At 42.3% G+C, this 21,092-nt stretch overlaps 2 protein-coding genes and 1 pseudogene across 3 annotated transcripts in view; 1 reads left to right on the forward strand and 2 right to left on the reverse strand.

Annotated features, from left to right (window-relative positions):
- The window catches only part of TM9SF4 (transmembrane 9 superfamily member 4), a 318,186-nt gene that overhangs the window by 37,626 nt on the left and 259,468 nt on the right, over positions 1–21,092 (reverse strand). The gene's annotated exons all lie outside the window — the stretch shown is intronic.
- MAPRE1 (microtubule associated protein RP/EB family member 1) lies at positions 964–20,667 on the reverse strand. Of its 2 annotated transcripts, none has more exons than XM_075276877.1 (7): positions 20,542–20,667; positions 13,271–13,395; positions 8,005–8,150; positions 5,576–5,783; positions 4,184–4,305; positions 3,292–3,444; positions 964–2,265 (listed from the first exon to the last, which is right to left on the reverse strand). In XM_075276877.1, the coding sequence occupies exons 2-7, from the start codon at positions 13,389–13,391 to the stop codon at positions 2,209–2,211; spliced, it is 807 nt and encodes a 268-aa protein (XP_075132978.1). In that variant the 5' UTR covers positions 13,392–13,395; positions 20,542–20,667; the 3' UTR covers positions 964–2,208. The 2 variants fall into 2 exon arrangements, with proteins under 2 accessions (XP_075132978.1, XP_075132979.1); XM_075276878.1 differs by having other exon boundaries at positions 20,497–20,608.
- On the forward strand, positions 16,589–16,697 carry LOC142210924 (U2 spliceosomal RNA; annotated as a pseudogene).

Below are 21,092 nucleotides of genomic sequence, written 5' to 3' on the forward strand. Positions count from 1 at the left end.
ACACTGCTTTGACTAGGTGTATGGGTGGGAAGGTTCTTGTATGAAACAGCTGAAGTTTGGTGTTTGGGCAAGTGTGGGTGAATTTTTGCGCACTTCAAGCAGTTGTATCTAAGGCATTATTTATGTAAAAGATCTTCAGCTTTCATATGACACAGTAGACCTGAGTATTTCCAGAAATAGGAAGGGATTGGGAGCACCTTCGGCTAAGTAATCTTTCATATCATACCAGAAGCACTGCTCTGTTTTAAAATGCCGGAGACAGCTTTCCAGCCTCAGCTCATCGCCTCTGGATTTCATGGCTGCATTTGAATTAAAGGATACAAATGCTGCAGCCAACAAAAAAAAACAACACTGCTTGAACGTTTAAGTGCACATTAATTTTATTTAGAAGCCAGAGACTGTACCTTTCTACCTACTGTATAACCCCTGTATAGATAACAGCAGAATGCAAACTGGTTTGCTACCATTTCATAGTTCATAGGTCAAAGTACCGACTCCCGTTTGTCCATAGACCAACTCCTTGATAAGCAGCTGAGACACATGCCAAACAGAAGCAGTAAAGCTCCTTAATTCACAAAAATGCTAGTGACGAAATGCACATAAAAGCAAACTTGCAACAAGCGATGTACAATATTAATACCAAATTTGTAAATAATTTTAGGTCCAACACAAAATTGCATTTGCAGAATTTGGAAGGCTATAACCACAGAAAAAAAACAGATTTTTTCCAAAAACAGTTCCACATCTGTTCACTGTTTGTATGCGGTATTGCAGCTTCGCCATTCATTTCAAAGTAGCCAAGCAGCAATGTCAGAGACAACCCTCGGACAGTTGTGGTACCATTTCTAGAAAGTCATTACCTATTATACCAGGCCAACCAATAACAGGGAGTTGGTAACTATCACATTAAAATCTAGTTTCATTGTTTCAAGCCTCAGGAATAAAGACAAAGTGGAAGCAACATTCACTCTTGAAATACAGAAGTTTTATTTAGAAATGGCTTAAAGTAGAAAAAACGGTTGACAAAGTGAATGAACAGAGGGAAGAGGGGGCAAAAAAAAAAAAAAAAGTTAAGGACTAAATTTGAGAAAATGAAAAGGGGGAAAAAAGAAAACTAAAATGAAAGTCTTAAAAAAAGGCCACAAGAGAGATTTAGAAAGTGTAGCACTGCAATGTCTGCGATGGCTTGCTACCAAGACAACATGGGCTCAAATCTTTCTAACTTGTTCTTTTCATGCATTACATGTTACTTTGTTACCCAACAGAATGTAAACAGAAATAACCAAACCATCCCCCCTCCCCCAACCCTTCCCGGAGTGAACAACCCAGTGATCTAGAGGATACAGCAGATACATATAACACATTGAGTTATTAAATAATATGTTGGCAAATAAAGTTATACAATTTAAAGAAAAACAAAAAGTGATAAGGGGGTTATAGAGGGGGGCTTCTGAAAAATTTATCACAAAGCCCTGGTAAAATTTCCTCTCATTTTGTCCAGGATACATATATATGTTTTTAAACTTACACTACCCTCAAGGCTGCCAACAGGGACTGCATGCAGCAATGCCATCTGAAATAGAGAGCAATAGGATACAAGAGGTAGAGGCAGCCACACAAACCCATTCCCATCAGCGTTTAAGAGCGGGAGCAGCAGGGTGAGGAAGGGGGAGCTGTCTCACTACTTTTCCAAGAATGAAACAATTAAGAAGAATGCGCGCCCGCTTCACGACAAACGTGCAAATAGCTCAGAGAGCCGGGTTCTAATTTCTTGGGCTTTGATATGAAAGCATGTGTAAACTTCTTAAGGCATTTTTCAGCTCCTAGTCACTAAATCTGATCTCATACAATGGATACAAGACTTCTGGTACTTTTTTTTCTCAGTCTCCCCACCCTGTGCTTCATATAGCAACAATCAATTGAAAACATTCTTTTCAGCAACACCTACTTAAGTCCTCAAAACGTCCTCTTAAGAACGTTAAAAAGAAAAAAATACATTAATACTTTTCTTTGCTACAAAATGAGACATCTCCAAGGTTAAACCACTGTAAAACGAGTGAAACTTTGGCAAAGTACACTTTCAAAAAGTGAGGTGCTGAGCCAGCCCTCTGAGAATAAAAGGGTAATTTTACAGTTAAGCACATGATTTGGGAAAGAAACAAAAAAAAAAATAAAATTCCGAAACGACTGCAATGTAGGAGAGCTCTGTTAATATTCTTCCTGGTCCTCTGGAGGTGCACCTTCATCTGGTATGACAAAGCCCTCCTGAAAGAGACAAAAGAGTGCTCAGTAAAAATTACTCATGTTCATAGCAATTCATCACTCATGTTTAGGCAATGCTGTTACTTCTAATGGAGGAAATTCTGACCATAGTTATGTGATATATACACATACACACAGGTGAACAGCACGCTACCAGGCGGATACTGTGACTAGAACGAGATGTGCACTTGTGCTCATCACATGACCATGGACTGTATATCACATGACTATGGTCAGAATTTCATCCACTAGAAGTAACAGAATGAATGACACCAAGCAGAAAGAGAGCGTGGAGATGAGAATACCCATTTAATCCCTTAACCGCGTCGCACCATTTTCCTCTGTGTGAATGCACCCTAAATGTCAAACAAATTGACCCATTTCTGTGGAGGCTGCAGCAGTTTGCATGACCTTTCTGGTACATATCAGCACACAGAGAAGCCCAATTTAAGAGAAGTCAACAGTGCGTCAATTTACAGAAGTTTCATCAGAATTTTTGGTGGTAAATCCACACAAAGATATGGCAAAAAGTTTTTTTTCTCCCCCTTCAGTGCACTGAAAATGACTTTACTGCATGCTATAGCTGGCTCCCGCAGTGAATGGGCCAAGCATACCTTTGAGCCTACATTATTACCATGCTGTAAATATAGGGCATTTCACCTACACATCTTCAAACCTATAACGTTAGCTGTAAAGGAAAGGGGGTTAAAAATTATAATTATAAATATCTAATTATTATTTACCCATTTATCATCACATGCAACCAATTTCTATGAGATGACAGTTTGAATCAGTCCTACAGAGAACTCTGCCAACCCCCAAAATGAGGCTGAAAGAACGGTACCACGTTCTTTCCTGTCTTTGGGAGTTTCTCATCAGTAGTGGGACTAGACTTTGGTGAAACATTACTAGGAAATGCCACCCAAAATCCATGATAAGACATATAAATGAAATATTTTGACTATTTTACATGTAACAGCCCAATGGTACGAATGTTAAGACTAGAAAAAAAAAAAAAAAACAACTCACATCTGTGGCATAAAGAATCTCTATGATCCTCTGAAGGACAGGGTCGCTCTCGCCTTCATTTTCTTGACAGATGAGTTCAATATTCCGTAACTTGCCAAAATAAAAGTCTCTTTCTTTCTCTAAGTCTTCAACAGTGATTTTCAGGACATTTATCTGGAAAAATAAAAAAAAAAATTCTTGCAATACATCTATCAAGTATTGGGGAAATGAAGCACTGCCCCCCCCCCTTTAGGTTGCCCCCTACAGCGTAGATAACCAGAAAAACACAAACAAGACATTTTCTGGAGGATGAATAATTAGATATACAGTATTAAAATATTACACTGGTTGGCTGTGGGAGGGGATGGTTAATGAACCTGGTCTCCCTACACCAATGTATGTCCTCACTGTGTAAGGCTGGGTATTCCATGGGAACTAGTTACAGTGCATTTATCCTGCAGCTATTTCACTGCCATGTAAAGCAGAGCCAGGCTGTAGAGTAGAGCTAGGTTAAAAGCAAGATATAGTACTGCAGAAAAACCTCACAATTTCAGAGGGTTTGCAGTATTGGAATTCAGAGACACATGCTTCTGCTGAAATGGAGATGGGATACTGTAATCAGACCATGGAGACAAAATGCCTAACTTACAGAACTGACTAGAATTTCTAATTTATCATTAAAAAAAAATTAGTGTCTATTTAAAGTCAGAGATGTCAGAAAGCTATTGCTTGCTGGTAGCCAAAAAGAAAATAAAGACATGATTTATGAGGAATGTTCTTGATCCATTTAAACAGGATCTTTCCATAAATTAAAGCCACCCAATAATTTAAGAGATGAATTGTTTCTTGATGGTGAAGCGTTTCCCTACACAGAATACTACATCACTATAGCCGACCACAACAAATCCCTAACCTGTTGAATTAGCTCTGCAGACTCCTCTTCACCATTGCCCATAGCAGCAGGCTTTCTGCCAACTCCCTGGGCAGGTTTGTTGGTTACTGCAGTCCTCTGGGCCGGCACTGCCCTCTGTGGAGCTGAGGAGAGAAAAAAAAAAAATAAAAAGTTACAAAAGAACATTCTAAACTGAAAAGGACAATGAACAAGTGATCTCTAAAGCCACCATATCCGAGAACCTATTGTGAGACACCACTACTACTCAAATATGTGCACCCCACTCCCTGACAACAGTTAATACCAATTGTGGCCATTTTCTTTGTCTCTTCAGTCTTTGCCGGCTTAACATCCACAGAATCATCTGGAAGAGGTACAGTAGTTGCCAACATCAGTGACTCCCAAAAGGACAAGAGAAAAACAAAAAACAAACAAAACAACTCTGCACATGTAGACAACAGTTTCTTGAGGGCAGTGTAGGATATAGGTGCACACATTGACCTGAGGGATATATAGTTTTCTACATATTAGTTTAAATACTTGCCTCAAATGCCTGAGAAATCTGCTCCCCACTCCCAGCTACTAACAGAGAGCCTATAGGCCCTGCTTATCAACCACCCAGCAAATGATAACTCCTATAGTATAAAATATTATACAGGGAGAGGGAGAACTGTCAATCCTTCTCTGTGGGGGAAAGAGAAGAGAAACTTGCAGGCCCTCCATGATACCTAGCAGCAACTGAACAGTTTTTCCAGAGCAAACACCAAATACCCAAAAATAAATATCTATATCTCTATATCCCACACCACCTTCTCCGTCACACATTACCATGATATATTAAAATATATTGTGCTGGAAGTCCGTAAAATATCTAGTAGACTGTCTAAAGCGCTGCGGATTATGATGGCACTATACAAGCAATAATATATTAATGGTAAAATAGTCTTCTAGGCTAAAACGATTGTATAGAAACAGTGGCACCCCTGTACATGGGCTGTGTCTGGGTACTGTGAACTCCGATAGGGTAAATTTGTCTGAGATGCAATATCTGAAGTGTAGGGAAAAACAAAAAAACATTTGTGCAATCCTGGATATTCACTTTAAGGTTAGTGTTTTTTTGTTTTTTTTTTAATTTAGATGATTGTGAGCCCCACATAGAGGTCACAATGTACATTTTTCCCTGTCAGTATGTCTTTGGAATATGGGATGGAAATCCAGGCATACACAGGGAGAACATACAAATTCCTTGCAGAGGGTTTTTTTTGCCCTTGGCAGGATTTGAACCCAGGACTCCAGCGCTGCAAGGCTGCAGTGCTAACCACTGAGCCACCGTGAATGAATATCTCTAATACAATACGAGTAATGTGAAGAGGCCTAAAAATTATAGAAGGCACAAGAGTGAACTGCCAGTACCAGAGTTTGTAGATCCCATCGGCTTCTTGGGCTTGTTCATGACTGGAGTGGGGAGAACCGGGGCAGGGGCAGACTCTTGTCCTTGTCTAGCAGCAACTGGATCATAGTCTTTGCCATCGTAGTTTGCGTCGAAAAACTTTTTGAACCACTGTACAAATTCAAAGTTGTCCTGGAACTTTCCTTTCACCAGTTTGTCCACTGGAATTATCTGCATAAAGAAAAAAAAAAAAAAAGAAAAAAATAAAAATCAAGTTTTTCCAATCCCTTTTCATAATAATTGGTGTAGCAAACAGAGCTGCTGACCTAGCCAACCTTCCCTCTGCCTCATCACAAGCCATCCAACCACCTAATACAATACATTTCCTGATGAATTACTTAGGAAAGCTATGCATTACACACTATGCAACGGAAGACCACAAAAAAAAAAAAAAAAAAAAAAAAAAAAATTCAGTTAGGCAGGCAGTGAACCTTCAATTTCAGTTTCTTAGTGTAATTGCATGTAATTACACCAATAAGCTGATAAAATGCACACACCCATCTTTAGATGATATTTTTTGCATTTTTGGATTCACCAGCACTGTGAAATTGCTAGTACAGCTGTAGCTCATCCCTATTCCATAGTGGCCGTTCTTTAGGCTCCACACCATGATCACAGCTAGTTAGCATGTAGGTACTGTACAATGCTGCAGAGACGCAATAGCTGCAGGACACTGCAGGGTTTGTCATGCAACTAAAATAACAGTTGACGATGACACTTCATGATTTGGGCTCTGCTCACAAAATTGAAGGATATTTTTGTTCAACCCCTTGCAATAAACCTGAAGTGTTCAGGAACTGCAACCATTTTTCTACAAAGCCTCATTTCAGGGGCTCAAAAGTAATTGGACAAATATTACCATAAATAAAATGTTTGTTATTAATACTCTTTCGAGAATCCTTTGCAGGCAATGACTATCTGGACATCAAATGCTGGGTTCTCTCCTGTGTGATGCTTTGCCAGGCCTTTACTGCAGCTGTCTTCAGTTGTCGCTTGTTTGTGGGCCTTTTCGCCTTAAGTTTCATCTTAAACAAGTGAAAGTAATGCTCGATCCCAGCCACTGAAATTATTCCACTACTTCGCCTTAAACTCCTGGGTTGATTTTGCAGTAAGTTTTGTGTCACTGACCATTTGTGCAGTGAAGTTCCATCCAATCATCCTTGCTGAATATGGTAGAATCTGAGCAGAAAGTATATCCATGTACACTTCAGGGTTCATCCTGCTGCTTCTGTCACATCAAATGCAAGTGACCCGGTCCCACTGGAAGCCATGCATGCCCATACCATCACATGGCCTCCAACATGGTTTAGCAGATGTGGGACGCTTTGGATCAAGAATTTCAAGTCTTCCCCGTGCTTTCTTCTTCCCATCATTCTACAGGTTGGTCTTTGCTTCTTTAGATTTTTTTTTTTTTTTGGGGCAAAGTCTAATCTGGCCTTTCTATTTTTGAGGCTGATTAACATCTTTGCCTTGTGGTGAACCCTCTCTATTTGCTGAAGTCTCAGCTTTATGGTAGACTTAGATACTGATACATTTACTTCGAGAGTGTTCTTCACTTCGGTGAGTGTTGTGAAGGGGTTTTTCATCACCATTCTGTGATCACCCACCACTGCTGTCTTCTATGGCTGACCTTTCAGTTCCCAAAGCTCACCAGTGTGGCGTTTTGTCCCCCCTCCTAACTTTTTTTTTTTTTTTTTTTTTTTATGTAGAATGTGAGACCCATATAGGCATCACAATGTACTTTTTTTTTTTTTCTTTCTTCCTATCAGTATGTCTTTTGTAGAACGGGAGGAAATACACACAAACACAGGGAGAACATACAAACTCCTTGCAGACGTTGTTCCTGGTGGGATTTGAACCCAAGACCCCAGCACTGCAAGGCTGCACTGAGCCACCGTTTTGCCCCTCACTCCTAACATTTCTGTTCTCTGATGGAGTTTTTTTTCAATTCTTTCCTTCAGCCTAAGGATGATGTGTTTCACTCTCCTTGAGAGCTTCTTTCGCTGCACATTATGTGTTTACAGCAACAGCTACTAAATGCAAATGCCACACCTGGAATCAAACCCAGACCTTTTACATGTTTAATTGATGATGGATTAATGAGGGAGTAGCCCAATAAATAGTTTGGGATAATTGTTCAATTACTTTTGGTCCCTTGGAAAAGAGGCAACTACATAATACAGAGCAGTAAATAATAAACCATTCCTCCAATGAAGATGTGAATACCCTTAAAGTAAAGCAGAGTCTGCACTGTAAGCCCATTTCAATTATACAACCATCTTGAATGTGTTTTAGAAAACAGCAAAAATGCCAAACTTGTGCCACTGTCCAAATACTTCTGGACCCATCTGCAGATGCATTAATAAGACAGATTTCATCACATTATACTCACTTTGTCTACACCCATTTTCTTGAAGCCAGCTTGTAGCACTTTGAAGTTTTGGATGTACTCATGTTCAAGTTTGGCTTGAAATTTCACTTTCTTTAATACAACTGATCCAGGAAACAACATATCCATAAACTGGCAATATACACTACCTGTCAAGAGAAATGTATGGCGGTCATGAGCTGTACACCCCAACAACAGCATGAAGGTCAAGCACACTTAAAAGGGAACCTGTCATGGTGATTTGGGACACTATGCCACCCACAAGTCTTTAGGAACCAGTGATTTAGGGTTCCATATATGCCTGTTGTAAAGCTGTTCATGCCACTGAAAAACCAAAAAGATACACAAACATAACTTTATACTTCCCTAGAAAGGAGTCACATCCAACTCCTCCATGGGGTTTCTGATATCTGTGCAATGGTTCCATAAAGTTTAGGAAGCACATCTTTGTGCACATGTGCAGCAAAGCGGATGTGTACTTTCTCCAGCCTCACTGAACCACTGCACAGGAGCTAGGAGTGCACTCTCTAGGCAAGAATTTTGTTTTTAATGCAGGTATGGACAACTTTACAGCAGGGATATTTGGAACAATAAACTCCTGGTCTATAAAGACCTGTGGGCTGTTTGGAGTCCCAAATCACAATGACTGGAAGTTCCCTTTAAAGCATAACCGTTGAGATGAAACATGTGTACATGACAACATCTAAAGATGGCACTTGTGTGTCAATGACAGTGATTTTCACTGGCACATAGACTTTAAAGGGATTCTATCATTGGAAAAAAAATTTAACTAAGCATATATTTGCATAGCCTTTAGTCATCCTTCATCAGCAGCAGCCTCCTTGCCCTCACCTCCCCCTGTTTACACACAATAGACAGTGCTCACTGAACTTCCAGAGTGCACATTGCTGGCTAATTAGCATATCAATAAAAGCAGGCTAATTCAAAAACAGCAAAAACGTATGTGTGGAATAGCCTTTTTAAAGCCAATGCAAATATATGCTTAGTTAAAAATTAGAGATGAGCGAACACTAAAATGTTCGAGGTTCGAAATCTGATTCGAACAGCCACACACTGTTCGAACGGGTTTCGAACCCCATTATAGTCTATGGGGGGGGGAATGCTCGTTCCAGGGGTAGGCAACATTCGAACAAATTCTACTTACCAAGTCCATGAGTGAGGGTCGGGTTGGATTCTTCTCCCTGCGCAGCGTCCCCGCGTCCTCTTCCGGCCTTGAATTCACTCTGCTAGGCATCGGGCCTAGGCAGAGCCGACTGCGCATGCGCGGGCATGCGCAGTCGGCTCTGCCCAGGCCCGATGCCTAAGCAGAGTGAATTCAGAGCCAGAAGAGGACGCGGGAACACTGCGCAGGGAGAAGACTTCTAAAGGTAAGAGAAGAACTAGCGCTGATTGGCAATGTATAGCATTCTGCCAATCAACGCTGGTTCTGCATCGAATCCTAACTTCGAACAGCTAGTAGTGTTCGATCAAGTACGAGTATTTCGAATACCGTAGTATTCGATCGAATACCTACTCGATTGAATACTACTCGCTCATCTCTATTAAAAATGAGTTTTCCCAAATGACAGAATCCCTTTAAATGGGCATAACTGGTCTACCTAATGGACCAAAATACAGCATGTCCTTGGGAAAGGGATGTAATAGGACTTTTTTTTTCCCCCTCACAAAATCATAGTGTCTTATTGATGAGATGAGACAGGGAAAAGGTCTTGCTGATAGTAAGGCCTGAGACGGCAATAGACTTATAAGGCTTTTCATTTATAAAACAGTTATTTTATATTATTTTGATATTATTATAATCATTCTTTGGCCATCTTTTGGGCAAACTGGTTTTTAGAACAGGTTAATTAAAAGGGAGAAAATAAAAAAAATAAAAATAAAATATAGGCACGCCAGCTTTCTGTCACAAAAACGTCCATTTAAAAGCAATGCAACGAAGTGCATGGAGAACACGGACACATGACTAAGTCCTGAACCTGAGTCTCTGCTTGTGCTCACCCCATCCCCATCAGTTACTCATATCTATAGAAGTCTGATTCATGGTACTTGCCGTTTGTCAAGTTGTCTGATGACAGAATAAGTACGACAGACTACCTAGTCTAACTTTAATAGTTGGCTAAGGGTCCATTCACAGAGGAAAATGGCACTTTATTTGGTGCTGAATTTTCAGCTCTGGAAAAAAAAAAAAAAAAAAAAAAAAGCCTTGTATTGATTTCAATGGGTGCCACTAGTGGAAAAATAGGCTAGTGAAACCCACTGAAATCAATGGGAGGCTTTTCTTTTAACGTCAAATAATACGAATGGACCCTTATGTTTTCTGTGAGCTGAAGAAATAAAGACCAGCTCGCAGATATGAAAGCAGTTTAAAGTGAACGCCATCTCTACAATCTCCCTGAATGTATCCTGCTTCAAACTGTAATGCTCAAACCCTGAGCTAGATTCATTCAGAACTGCATTTGTATTGACCAGTTTCCTCATATGTGAAAACAGTCATGTCCTCAGGCATCTCCCACACGCGTAATACTTCAGCGCAAGGGTATTACATAGTAGCCATTCAGATCCTTGTTCTGGCCAACAGATCCAAATACCAGGGGCCCAGATTCCAAGATCGTGTGTCCTAAGTGGGCAAAAAAAACCAAAAAACCTTGCTGTTTTACAGCAGCATGAGGGTGCAATGATATTTGAGGTACCCTTAAATTCTTACTTCTCAGGCTTTCCTCCCTTCAGGGACTTTTACAGCCCTATGTAAAGTAGACCATTCATAAATGGCCAGGGAGCAATGAGTTACTTTATTGTCCCACTTCTGTGGCTCTCACAGTGCTGCAGTTGTACAGAATGGAGAAGACAGACCCAGGAGACTTCACCGCATCTACCACCAGAACTCAGCAAAAGGTAGGTTTGTGTAAAAGAGGGAGGCGTATTACTGGAAACTGAACTGGAGCTATTCCTCAGAAGACCATCCAAAGAAATACATACTTCTGAGTAGTGCCATTGCAGTTGCCCAAATTACTAAGAACCAGAAGACCCAGGCCAAATTTAACAACACAGACTGTATGTTCATATGCAGATCTCTCAAGTCATTCACAGACAAACTGCTCTAATTCTTAAAGTTATCCAGAACCCAGCGCGGCAGACAGTTCCTAGTTTATATAATATTGGCATGGACTGGTGGGTACTGGGGAGAGGGGATGCAGGCAAGAGTTTTCTATAAAGTAATCAAAACATCCTACTTAATCCAAAGTGAACCCAAAACTATTGCCAAATTAAATGCCAACTGAAAAGCTCCCATCCTAAACATCACCCACACAACCCTCACACCATCTGTTTGTGTCTCACAACAATGCAGTTGTTTGATGCTGGGTCTTAGGAAAGACAAACTGGCACTATAGCAACAAAGAGGTTTACACTCCAAAAACATAAGCTAGCCACTGAAGGGTCGCTGATGGTAGACAGCATGCACACGGTTACCAGGCAACAGCACAGAAGCCAAACAGGAGACGGTAACAAAGCTGCACTTAACTATAGTTGGACTAAACCCCCGAGGCAATGAACTAGCCAACATTCCCGCCACTCAAATCAACTGCAAAACACCCTAAAAAAGTTATGTGCCAGCAGTGTAGCACCCGAGACATGTAAACGGATGATACACTGTAAAAATATATCTGAAAGACGCCTTACAAGGGTTGTGCCAAGTGTCTGATGGGTTCCATATCCCACCGCTCTATGAATGTAGCGGCACATGCGCTAATGCTCTAGTCATTTTTACAAGATTGCTGAAAATAGACAAGTGCTGTTATATATAGAAGAGGAAAATAACGATAAGCCTATCAACTTTTCTGATAGTTATAACTAGGGAGGGAGTGAAAAGGTTGTAATGTACCCTGTGGACTGTGAGTCTATGATGGCTCATATTACAAGAGGTCACTGCATTAAGGTGCTGAGTCTTCTTATCTATACTCTACAATACTGGTACTCAGGGTTCAGTACAAGTACCCCAGGGGACATGCATTCTCCCTAGTCTGTTTTATTGCTGGTTGCTTGGGTATGAAAGTCGCCAAGGAGAACCTCCTATCAGGGGAAGAAGGACGTGATATGAACATTACACAACAGACTAACAACGCACTACTGATCCCATTAACTTATAATGGGGTTCACTGTGGTGTCTGTCATTTATACTTGAAGCATAGTAATGTATGCTGTGCGAGTCTCCCTATCAAATATGATAGAACCACCAACAGATCCTTTGCCCAAACCATGAGCGTTGTTTTTATAATGGATTGTCTCTTATGGGGGTACTGAATTGTCCCTGGAGAATACTTAAAAAGGTTAAGGCCCCATTCACACGGAGCGCGGATTTTGGTCCTGATTCTGACACGGGAAACCATGTCAGAATATGGCCAAAATCCACCTGCCACGACTTCCGGCGTAGGCCCAAATGAATCCACCTGAAGAAAGGGCAGCTCACTTTTTTCCGTGAGCGGCAACAGGCAGCTCACAAAAAAAAGAGCATTAGTGTGAGGGGGCGGATTACGATGTGGATTCCACGCCAAAAACCGCCCCCTCTTGTCCCGTGTAAACGGGGCCTGAGAAACATTGAGCTCTACACAATATTTTGTAAATCTTTCTTAGAATATGACGAGGTCTTCTCCTGGGTCGGGTAATAGACGGGGCTGGTACTTCCGTAGACTTAAGAGGAGCTTTGCAAAGCTGCTTTTCTTGATGCTAAAGGTCCCAGTACATAGACAGCTTATTCTTCAGATCATTTCCATTGATAAATATTCCCCTGATCAGCTAAACATTTGTTTGTAAGCTGACTATCTTCTATGCAGTATAATACAATAAAGAAAATGTATTTGCACAAATCGCATTAATGATCATTCAGGCATACATAGTTCTGATAACTGCTTTGGAAGCTAAACCAACATTAGTCAGCATGCTTTGGGTGGTGCTACTCCATGTTCCCAATGCAGTTAAGGTGATGCCACATGATGGATCTGTTATGGATTTAGCCATATTCAGTCCTGGGTTGGTGATTCAGAGAGATTCATCAGTCAGTGATGCATGCCACTTTTATGCCAATAGCAACTAAATAGAAAACCTTTTGCTTACTGGCCTGTACCATGTAAGTGAAATGTAGGGTATCATAGGCTATAATTGCACTTAAAAGCTGCATGCAATTCTTCAGTAAAAAAAGAAAAAAAAAAGTGCCGTGCAAACCCAACTTAAGTAAAATCTGGTAGGTCCTTACCTGAACACAGATGTTCTATCTTGGTCAGGTTAAGTTGTAGAGACTCATTAATCCAAGCAAGCATGTCATGACGACTTAGATTGTCACTTGTTACTGATGTGGAATAAACATTAACTGCCATTGTTCTGGAAAAAGACAAACAAGAAAAGAAAGATTATCAGAAGCAGGAAAACTGCAGCAACCACCTCTCAAGACCATAGGCCACTACATGCCCTCACATAAAAGAAACGCAGTGTTTAATGGCTGCATTAATTCTGCCCACACAATAGAGGAAAAAATAATTTTTTTTTGAAAAATGCAGCATGTTAATTTTAGCTTCAGAACCGCAAGCATTTACTTCTAAAGATTTTATAGGGGAAGAAAACCAAAAAAAGAACAATTAACTCAACTTTTTGTTGCACTTTGCTATGTGGGGCTGTGGCCCAAATGGCACCTTCAGATAAGAGGATTAAAGGGGCTCTATCAGCAAAATCATGCTGCTAGAGCCCCACATATGCGTGAATAGCCTTTAAAAAGGCTATTCAGGCACCGTAAATGTTATATTAAACTACCCCCCCCCCCTCGTTTTAAAATAAAACCCTAAAAAAGAATGTTATCTACTTGCGCATCGTGGACTGTGGGCGGGCATTCAGGGTGTGTCTTCTTCATCCACGCCTCTTCTTCCTCCGATGTCCTCCGGCGCTCGCGAACTGACACTGATATTAAAAAAATGGCCTGGGCGCATGCGCAGTAGCATGCGGCTTCTTCTACGGCTACTGCGCAGGCGTCCAGGCCATTTTTTTTTTTATCAGTGTCAGTCCGCGAGCGCCGGAGGAGGACGGGACCGGAGGACATCGGAGGAAGAAGAGGCGTGGATGAAGACGACAGCGGACCCTGAATGCCCGCCCACCGTGCACGATGCGCAAGTAGATAACATTCTTTTTTAGGGTTTTATTTTAAAACTGGGGGGCAGTTTAATATAACTTTTACGGTGCCTGAATAGCCTTTTTAAAGGCTATTCACGCTTATTTGGGGCTCTAGCAGCATGATTTTGCTGATAGAGCCCCTATAAGTCCCAGAAAACCACTTTAGGATAAGGCCCCACATTGCATAAAAGTTGCTTTTTTAATTACAGGTTTCACTGCGCTTTTATGAGCCAAAGCCAGGGCTGAATTTAGCAGAAGGGAGACGTATTAGGACCCAACTTGCACTCCCCCTCTTTGTGTATTTCAGGTATGTTACTTACATATTCAATAAGAGCGAGTACCACAGAACAGATTAAAGGGAATCTGTCAAGGTGATTTGGAACACTAAACCACCCAGTGGCTCTTATAGGCTAACCTATAATAATGTCACCTCCCCAAAAAAAAAAAGAAAAAAAAAAAAAAAAAAAAGCAGCAGCTAAAAAGTGCTGAAGGAAAAACCGCAGTGCAAACCCATTGCATCTCCGTAGGTATAACTGGTATAGTGCAGTTTTTGAAACTGCAGCATGTCTGCGGATATTTTCTTAAGTAGCCAGAATCCCATAAACTTTGCACGTACTGTAAAACAGCACGGTTTTCGGCGTTTATAACTATGTGGGGCTAACATAGTTCTTCATTGAAGAGTACACCTGAAGTACAGTGAAGGCAGGGATTTCTTCACTAAGAAAATTGTGCAATGAGACTCATCGTACTCATCTAGGTAAGGTTGGTTTACTTATTCATTCAATTGTGGGAACGGATGCATTGAAGGCCAGGACCCCACGTGTACAGCTGCTTTAACCATAGGGCACTTGCACCAGGCGCTATGGTAGCGAGTGCCCCATTGGGCCAATTCTGGCTTATTTCTAGCTGCCCAGCTCCAGTTCATCAGTGTTAATGATAAAGCAGGGAGCCTTCCGCTCCCTGCTTCACCATTCATCCTCTCTTCCCCGGGAGCTGCAGAAACAGTGTCATGATGTCACATCACGCCTGCAGCTCCCTAAAGTATTAGTTTTTTTGTTTTTTTTTTGGCTACTAAATCTGATTTCTCAGGATCCATTAGGGTTAAGAAGATCTTTGATTCATTTTAAAATGATACCAAGATCATCATGATAGACCTTACAGTTCCAGAGCAATTCGCTGGTGAAAACTATGTCAGCAGTGAGATCCCAATGCAGATCTTAATTCCTGACAACAGTTTTTAAAAGGAAATTGCCCCAAAATCTCATCTTTAAACTGAGTCTAAGATCATCTTCAATGTCCTAACGCATCCTGAGATATTGGGCTCTAGAGTGTCCTCCTCCCTCAGGCAGCATGTTGAGACTGCTGAAGGAGGAGAAAGAAGTAGAGCTGGGAAATCACAGTCTGTGCATAACCTGTATGTGACCTCAGGGGGGAGGGGCAGTATGGACTTCTGACCATGTTATCTCCTCTCCTATCAATCAGAGATTGATAGATTGATTGTACTGTACTTTAGCTCTGATTGTTACATGGAGGGAGAACGTAATACTCCTCTGAGCCAACTCATGGGGGTATTCTTTATTGGCGCTGTGACCCAGACGTTTACCATCGTCCAGGTTGCAGAGTCAAAACAGTTGCATCAAACATATACACAAAGTCATCAATAAAGTTTACATTTGCCCCTATACTGTCCATACTTCATCTTTATATAGAGTAAAATACACCGACCGTCTCTCTAGCAATATCCGTTAGACAAAAAAAATAGCAATTCCAATTATTACTAGAGATAAATGTATAAAACATTTCTGACTGGCGGAAAAATTTCATCAGTAAGATAACACATTCTCACTCATTGAATGTCACCATATAAAATCCCAGTTTTAGCAGCTTTCAAATGGGTATAAATATCAAGTGGTGATGATAGGGGGGAGGGGTTATGAAACCTTCGCACAGGGCCCACCAATGTGTTAAAATGGCCCTGCCCACATGGCGAAAAACCAAGGCATTTTACATTCACCGAATAGTGAATGGGATTCTAGCAAATCCCATCCCCATTGTGCGGTAAAATACACTCAGTGGACACGCTTCGGTTTTAGGAAATCGTAGCTTGTCGATTATACCTATGGAAATGCTGGTGGTTTCCCTATAGGTATAATTGAAGAAAGTCCACAGTAGAAGCCTCTGTGAAAAGCGCTGCCAGTCCAACTGCGATGCGTTGTTGCCATAGTTTTGTCGATTTGGCACAAACTACAGGCCTTTAAGGACGTGTGTGTGTGTGTGTGTGTAGGGGGTGGGGGAATCAGTGTCCCCAAACAGATGTGACAGGTTCCCTTTAGAGAAGCATAGTGATATGGCAGAACGGTCAACATGGCTAGCCCCATCTTGGTTCAGATCAGACAACACAGCCAAGATGGATATCGCTTCTCTGCCTTTTGGCTAAGATCAAGCGTAGTATCTGTTATCAGAAGCAGGTAAAACCGTCTGAGGTCCAATGGTGGTAAAGGCGGGAGTATACTGAACCCTGTGGAGGTAGGAATGAGAGAACCACTTTGGGCATGTTGCCGGGGGATGCAGTCAGTAATCAGTTCTGCCAGTGGTATGGCACGGGCCACTGTAGGGGGCTGATAGAACGCTGCTGACGCTGGCAAAACGACCACCTGGCACCTCAGTGCCAGTGGATCTTGGCTGAGGGGTTGAGGAGCGCTCGAAGGCCTCTTGTGTTGTGCCTCGGGGGCTGAGTGGACCCCGAGGTGCCTTAGACCACTGGGCGTGGGAAACCCACTGGACTTTGGCACATTGCATGGCACGAGTAACACACCTTTTTGAGCACCCCACTCCCTATGCCTAACATTGATTCAACAGCACGTGACATTGCTGTAATATGCTTTATTAAACAATTCTGTGAAATCCTGAACCGAAATTCACTTTAATAAAATTCTAATATCACTTCTCAATGCAGAATCATAAAGCTGGGGTGTCACTTCTAACAGTGGTTCTGGTGTTATGTTTATGATGACATGTCACATGACAAGTTCACAGTTCTACCTATATTATTTTTGAAGATACCACCAGTAGAAAAACTTGGGACTGGGAGCAGCTACATACAAGTGAAACTGCTGAGAATATCATCTTTCATATGGCACCAGAAACACTGTTCCAAGTTTTATAATGCCTGGGATACAACTCAAATATTTGGCGTGACCTGGCTTTCCAGCATTATACAAGAGCCCACCTCTCCATATTTCAATAAGAAATGGTGTACAGATTTCAGCTGGCAAAAGAGAACAAAAGCATATTGTGGTATGTTAGGAGGCACTTATAGAATACAATACATACATCACAAGACAACCGTCACAACAAGGTAATCGATCAGGACAACAGACTGATCTCACTAAAATGGTTATGGGAAATCTTTATAACTCACATTTTTAAGTTATGAATATTTGCAAAAATATTAGCTATAAATTTAGGTATGATTATGTACATGGGAAAAATCACATTAATGTAATCATATGTGGAGAAAACAGTGGTTTACATGGACAAAGAGGGGGCAGGAAGAGGAGAAGTAATGGGTAATGATCCAAGACAACACAATGCATGAAGAGACTGATGTAGGAAGAGCAGGATATGGAGGTAAGGGAAACTTTTAACATCATACATTTTAAGCTTCATTACAGTGTTAACTGCATAAATATAGTTATCAACTGTGTTATACTGTATTTGCCACTAGGAACACAAATAAAAAAAAATGTTTAAAGGGATTCTAACATTAAAATCACATTTTTTCTCGATCACATGTAGGAATAGCCTTAAGAAAGGCTATTCTTCTCCTACCTTTAGATATCTTTCCCACGCCACCATTCGGTAGAAATCCCGGTTTTCATCTGTATGTAAATGAGTTCTCTTGCAGCACTGAGAGCGGGCCCCAGTGCTCAAACAGCACTGGGGGCGTCCCCAATGCTGCGAAAGAAATCTCTAGCGCTGCCAATCTTCTTCAGGAATGTCCTCTCTGCGTGTCTTCTCCCAGAGCTGGGTTCAAACTTCTAGGCCGCGGACCTCGGGCAGAGCCAACTGCACATGCCCACAAGAAAAATGGCCGCTTACACTAAGTAAGCGGCCATTTTCTTGTGGCCTTTGAGCACGTGCAGTCGATTCTGCCCGAGACCTAGAAGTATGAAGCCAGCGCCGGAAGAAGACGCGTGAAGAGGCCGTTCTTGAAGAAGATGGAGGCGGCACTGGAGAGTTCTCTCACAGCATTGAGAACGCCCCCAGTGCTGTTTGAGCGCTGGGGATTGCTCCCAGTGCTGTGAAAGAACTCATTTGCATACAGATGAAAACCAGGATTTCTACCAAACGGGGGTGCGGAGAAGACATCTAAAAGGTAAAAGGCGAATAGCCTTTCTTAAGGCTATTCCTACGTGTCAACAAGAAAAAAAAATAAATGTGATTTTAATGATAGAATCCCTTTAAAGGGATTCTACCATTAAAACAAGATTTTTTTGTAATTACCACGTCGGAATAGCCTTAAGAAAGGCTATTCGTCTCCTACCTTGATCAGTCGCCTACAGCCTGCCGTTCGGTAGAAATACCAGTTTTTACCGGTATGCAAATGAGTTCTCTCGCAGAATTGAGTGCGGGCCCCAGCTTGCAAACAGCAGTGGGGGTGTCCTCAATGTTGCCAGAGAACTCTCTCCAGCGACGCCTCCATCTTCAGCTACAACCGCCTCTTCTGTCTTCGTCTTCCATCTGGGTCAAACTCCGACGCCTGTGCAGTCGGCTCTGCCAGTGAGACACTAGCAGAGCCAAGTGCGCATGCCGGCCGGCGGCCATTTTTGGGAGCCCACTCTTGCGTTCCTACAGAGCTCTTACTACGCTCCTACTGAGCATACTGCGCACACGTGCAAGAGCGGCCTCCCAAAAATGGCCATCGGCCAGCATGCGCACTCTGCTCTGCTTGTGTCTCACTGGCAGAGCCGACTGTGCAGGTGTCAGAGTTTGACCCAGACGGAAGACAAAGACAGGAGAGGCGGTTGCAACTGAAGATGGAGGCGTCGCTGGAGAGAGTTCTCTGGCAGCATTGAGGACACCCCCACTGCTGTTTGAGCGCTGGAGCCCGCTTCCAGTGCTGCGAGAGAACTAATTTGCATACCAGTAAAGACTGGTATTTCTACCGAACGGTGGGCCGGAGACGACTGATCAAGGTAGGAGACAAATAGCCTTTCTTAAGGCTATTCCGACGTGGTAGCTACAAAAAAAATCTTGTCTTAATGGTAGAATCCCTTTAAGGAACTAGTCATACAACCAAAAGATAGGGGATGATTCATAATGGATTCTGCCATGTTACAGTATGTAAGGGAGAATAGAAATGTGTATTAAGGAGCATATAATGGATGCTGTATCAGGAAATTCTGCAATAGTAACTGCAGCACTTAATCAGCAAAGTATATGGAGACAAGAGGGTAAGGCCTAGTTCACACGTGGGCAAAGGGGAGGTTTTTGACAGCGGATTTCGCTTCAAAATCAGCCCCTTTACAATGGAGCCCTATATGAACAGCTAGCTTTTTTTTTCTGCTAGCAGAAAAAAGAAGCGACATGACCTTTCTTCAGGCATTTTCCGCCTGAAGAAAGCAATAGAAGTGAATGGGAGGCGAAAATTTTTTCAGGACCAAAATAAGCCAGGTGGTTTTTACGTGTGAACTAACAGAGCATATAATAGACAAAGTACACATACTACACAATGCTAGATGGCAAGCATACAGAGAAATTGTGAAGGACAATAAAGGATATACTGTAGGCGACATAGAGGTTTGGGGTAATAGGGGCTTAAGTGACAAACACAAGATGGCAACAGTGGGCATAGACTTGTAAGATCTTGTGCCCACAGACTTCATGCCTTTTGTCTGAATGATAGCTTGAGTCTTCAGTAATGTATGATCTTGCCTATACATGTACTCTACGAAGGTTACAGTACGGAAGAATATACTGGCACTATCTAACTACACAGGGGTAATAAGAGGCCAGACAGTATAGCAGCTGATGTACAGGGGGAGCACGAGCTAAAAATAGTGGGCATGGGTGTTAGAGACATAGGAGGGGGTAACAGGCATATATTAAGTGGCAGGAGGGGCACAATGACAACGAGAACGTGACAAAGGTATGTAATATGAGGTGAGGGGTAATGGGGGATTACGGGCAGACTGTGTGGTGGAGAGCTATGTGAGGTGACGGGAGGTATCAGCCATGGCTGAGTGGAGAATACGAGGCGGACCCCATGCCACTAATCACGGGAGGACGACCTCACACACCACGGTCCGCCGCTCCTACCGTCTAGTCTCCGGCTTTTCCCCTCTCTCCCGCCGCTGCCGTTACCTTTTTCTGTGTCGTTCAAACCGGCCTCACCCGTGCTGATGTCACACGCCTGTAGAAGAACGTGCCGTGCGGGATGACGTCACTTCATGAATAATTTATACGTCGGGCAGTTGCTAGGTGACGCTTTGTCTGGATCCGAGAAAAACCACACCTAAGCACCACGTGACAGGGTTGGGGGGAAACGACTGACACAGATAAAACGTCACTTCCCGGTCCTAGTTAATGTAGCCATTTTCTTGGAGAGACACCACTCAATATCACGGTGTATAGTCTTCAGGAAAATGGCGGCATACGAACATAGCATAAGAGAAACAGAGACCGTATCGAGACTCGTAGTTAGTTTGCAGTCTCTCCCTCCATTGCTACTGTGTGCCGGGGTAGGATATGACGGTTGACAGACAGATTCCGGTAGACACTACCGCATTGTAGGGCTGGTGGGAGGGGCCCTGTGTACTGCAGAGCAACGCCTTCCTCCCTGTGTCATACTGCGGAGCTTGCACTAGCAGGTGGCGGACACAAGAGGCAGCAGAGAGAATGTTACCTCACCGAGA

This window comes from Leptodactylus fuscus, chromosome 6 (genome assembly GCF_031893055.1).
Source record: "Leptodactylus fuscus isolate aLepFus1 chromosome 6, aLepFus1.hap2, whole genome shotgun sequence".
NCBI classification, from domain to species: domain Eukaryota; kingdom Metazoa; phylum Chordata; class Amphibia; order Anura; family Leptodactylidae; genus Leptodactylus; species Leptodactylus fuscus.

What these genes read in the sequence shown, in the direction of transcription:
- MAPRE1 (XM_075276877.1), bottom strand. Translation starts at nt 13,391, where the DNA reads ATGGCAGTTAATGTTTATTCCACATCAGTAACAAGTGACAATCTAAGT. An exon ending in GATAGAACATCTGTGTTCAG is followed by an intron (nt 8,151 to 13,270) that starts GTAAGGACCTAC and finishes TTCTCTTGACAG; the next exon opens with GTAGTGTATATTGCCAGTTT. An exon ending in AGATTCTTTATGCCACAGAT is followed by an intron (nt 2,266 to 3,291) that starts GTGAGTTGTTTT and finishes TGTCTCTTTCAG; the next exon opens with GAGGGCTTTGTCATACCAGA.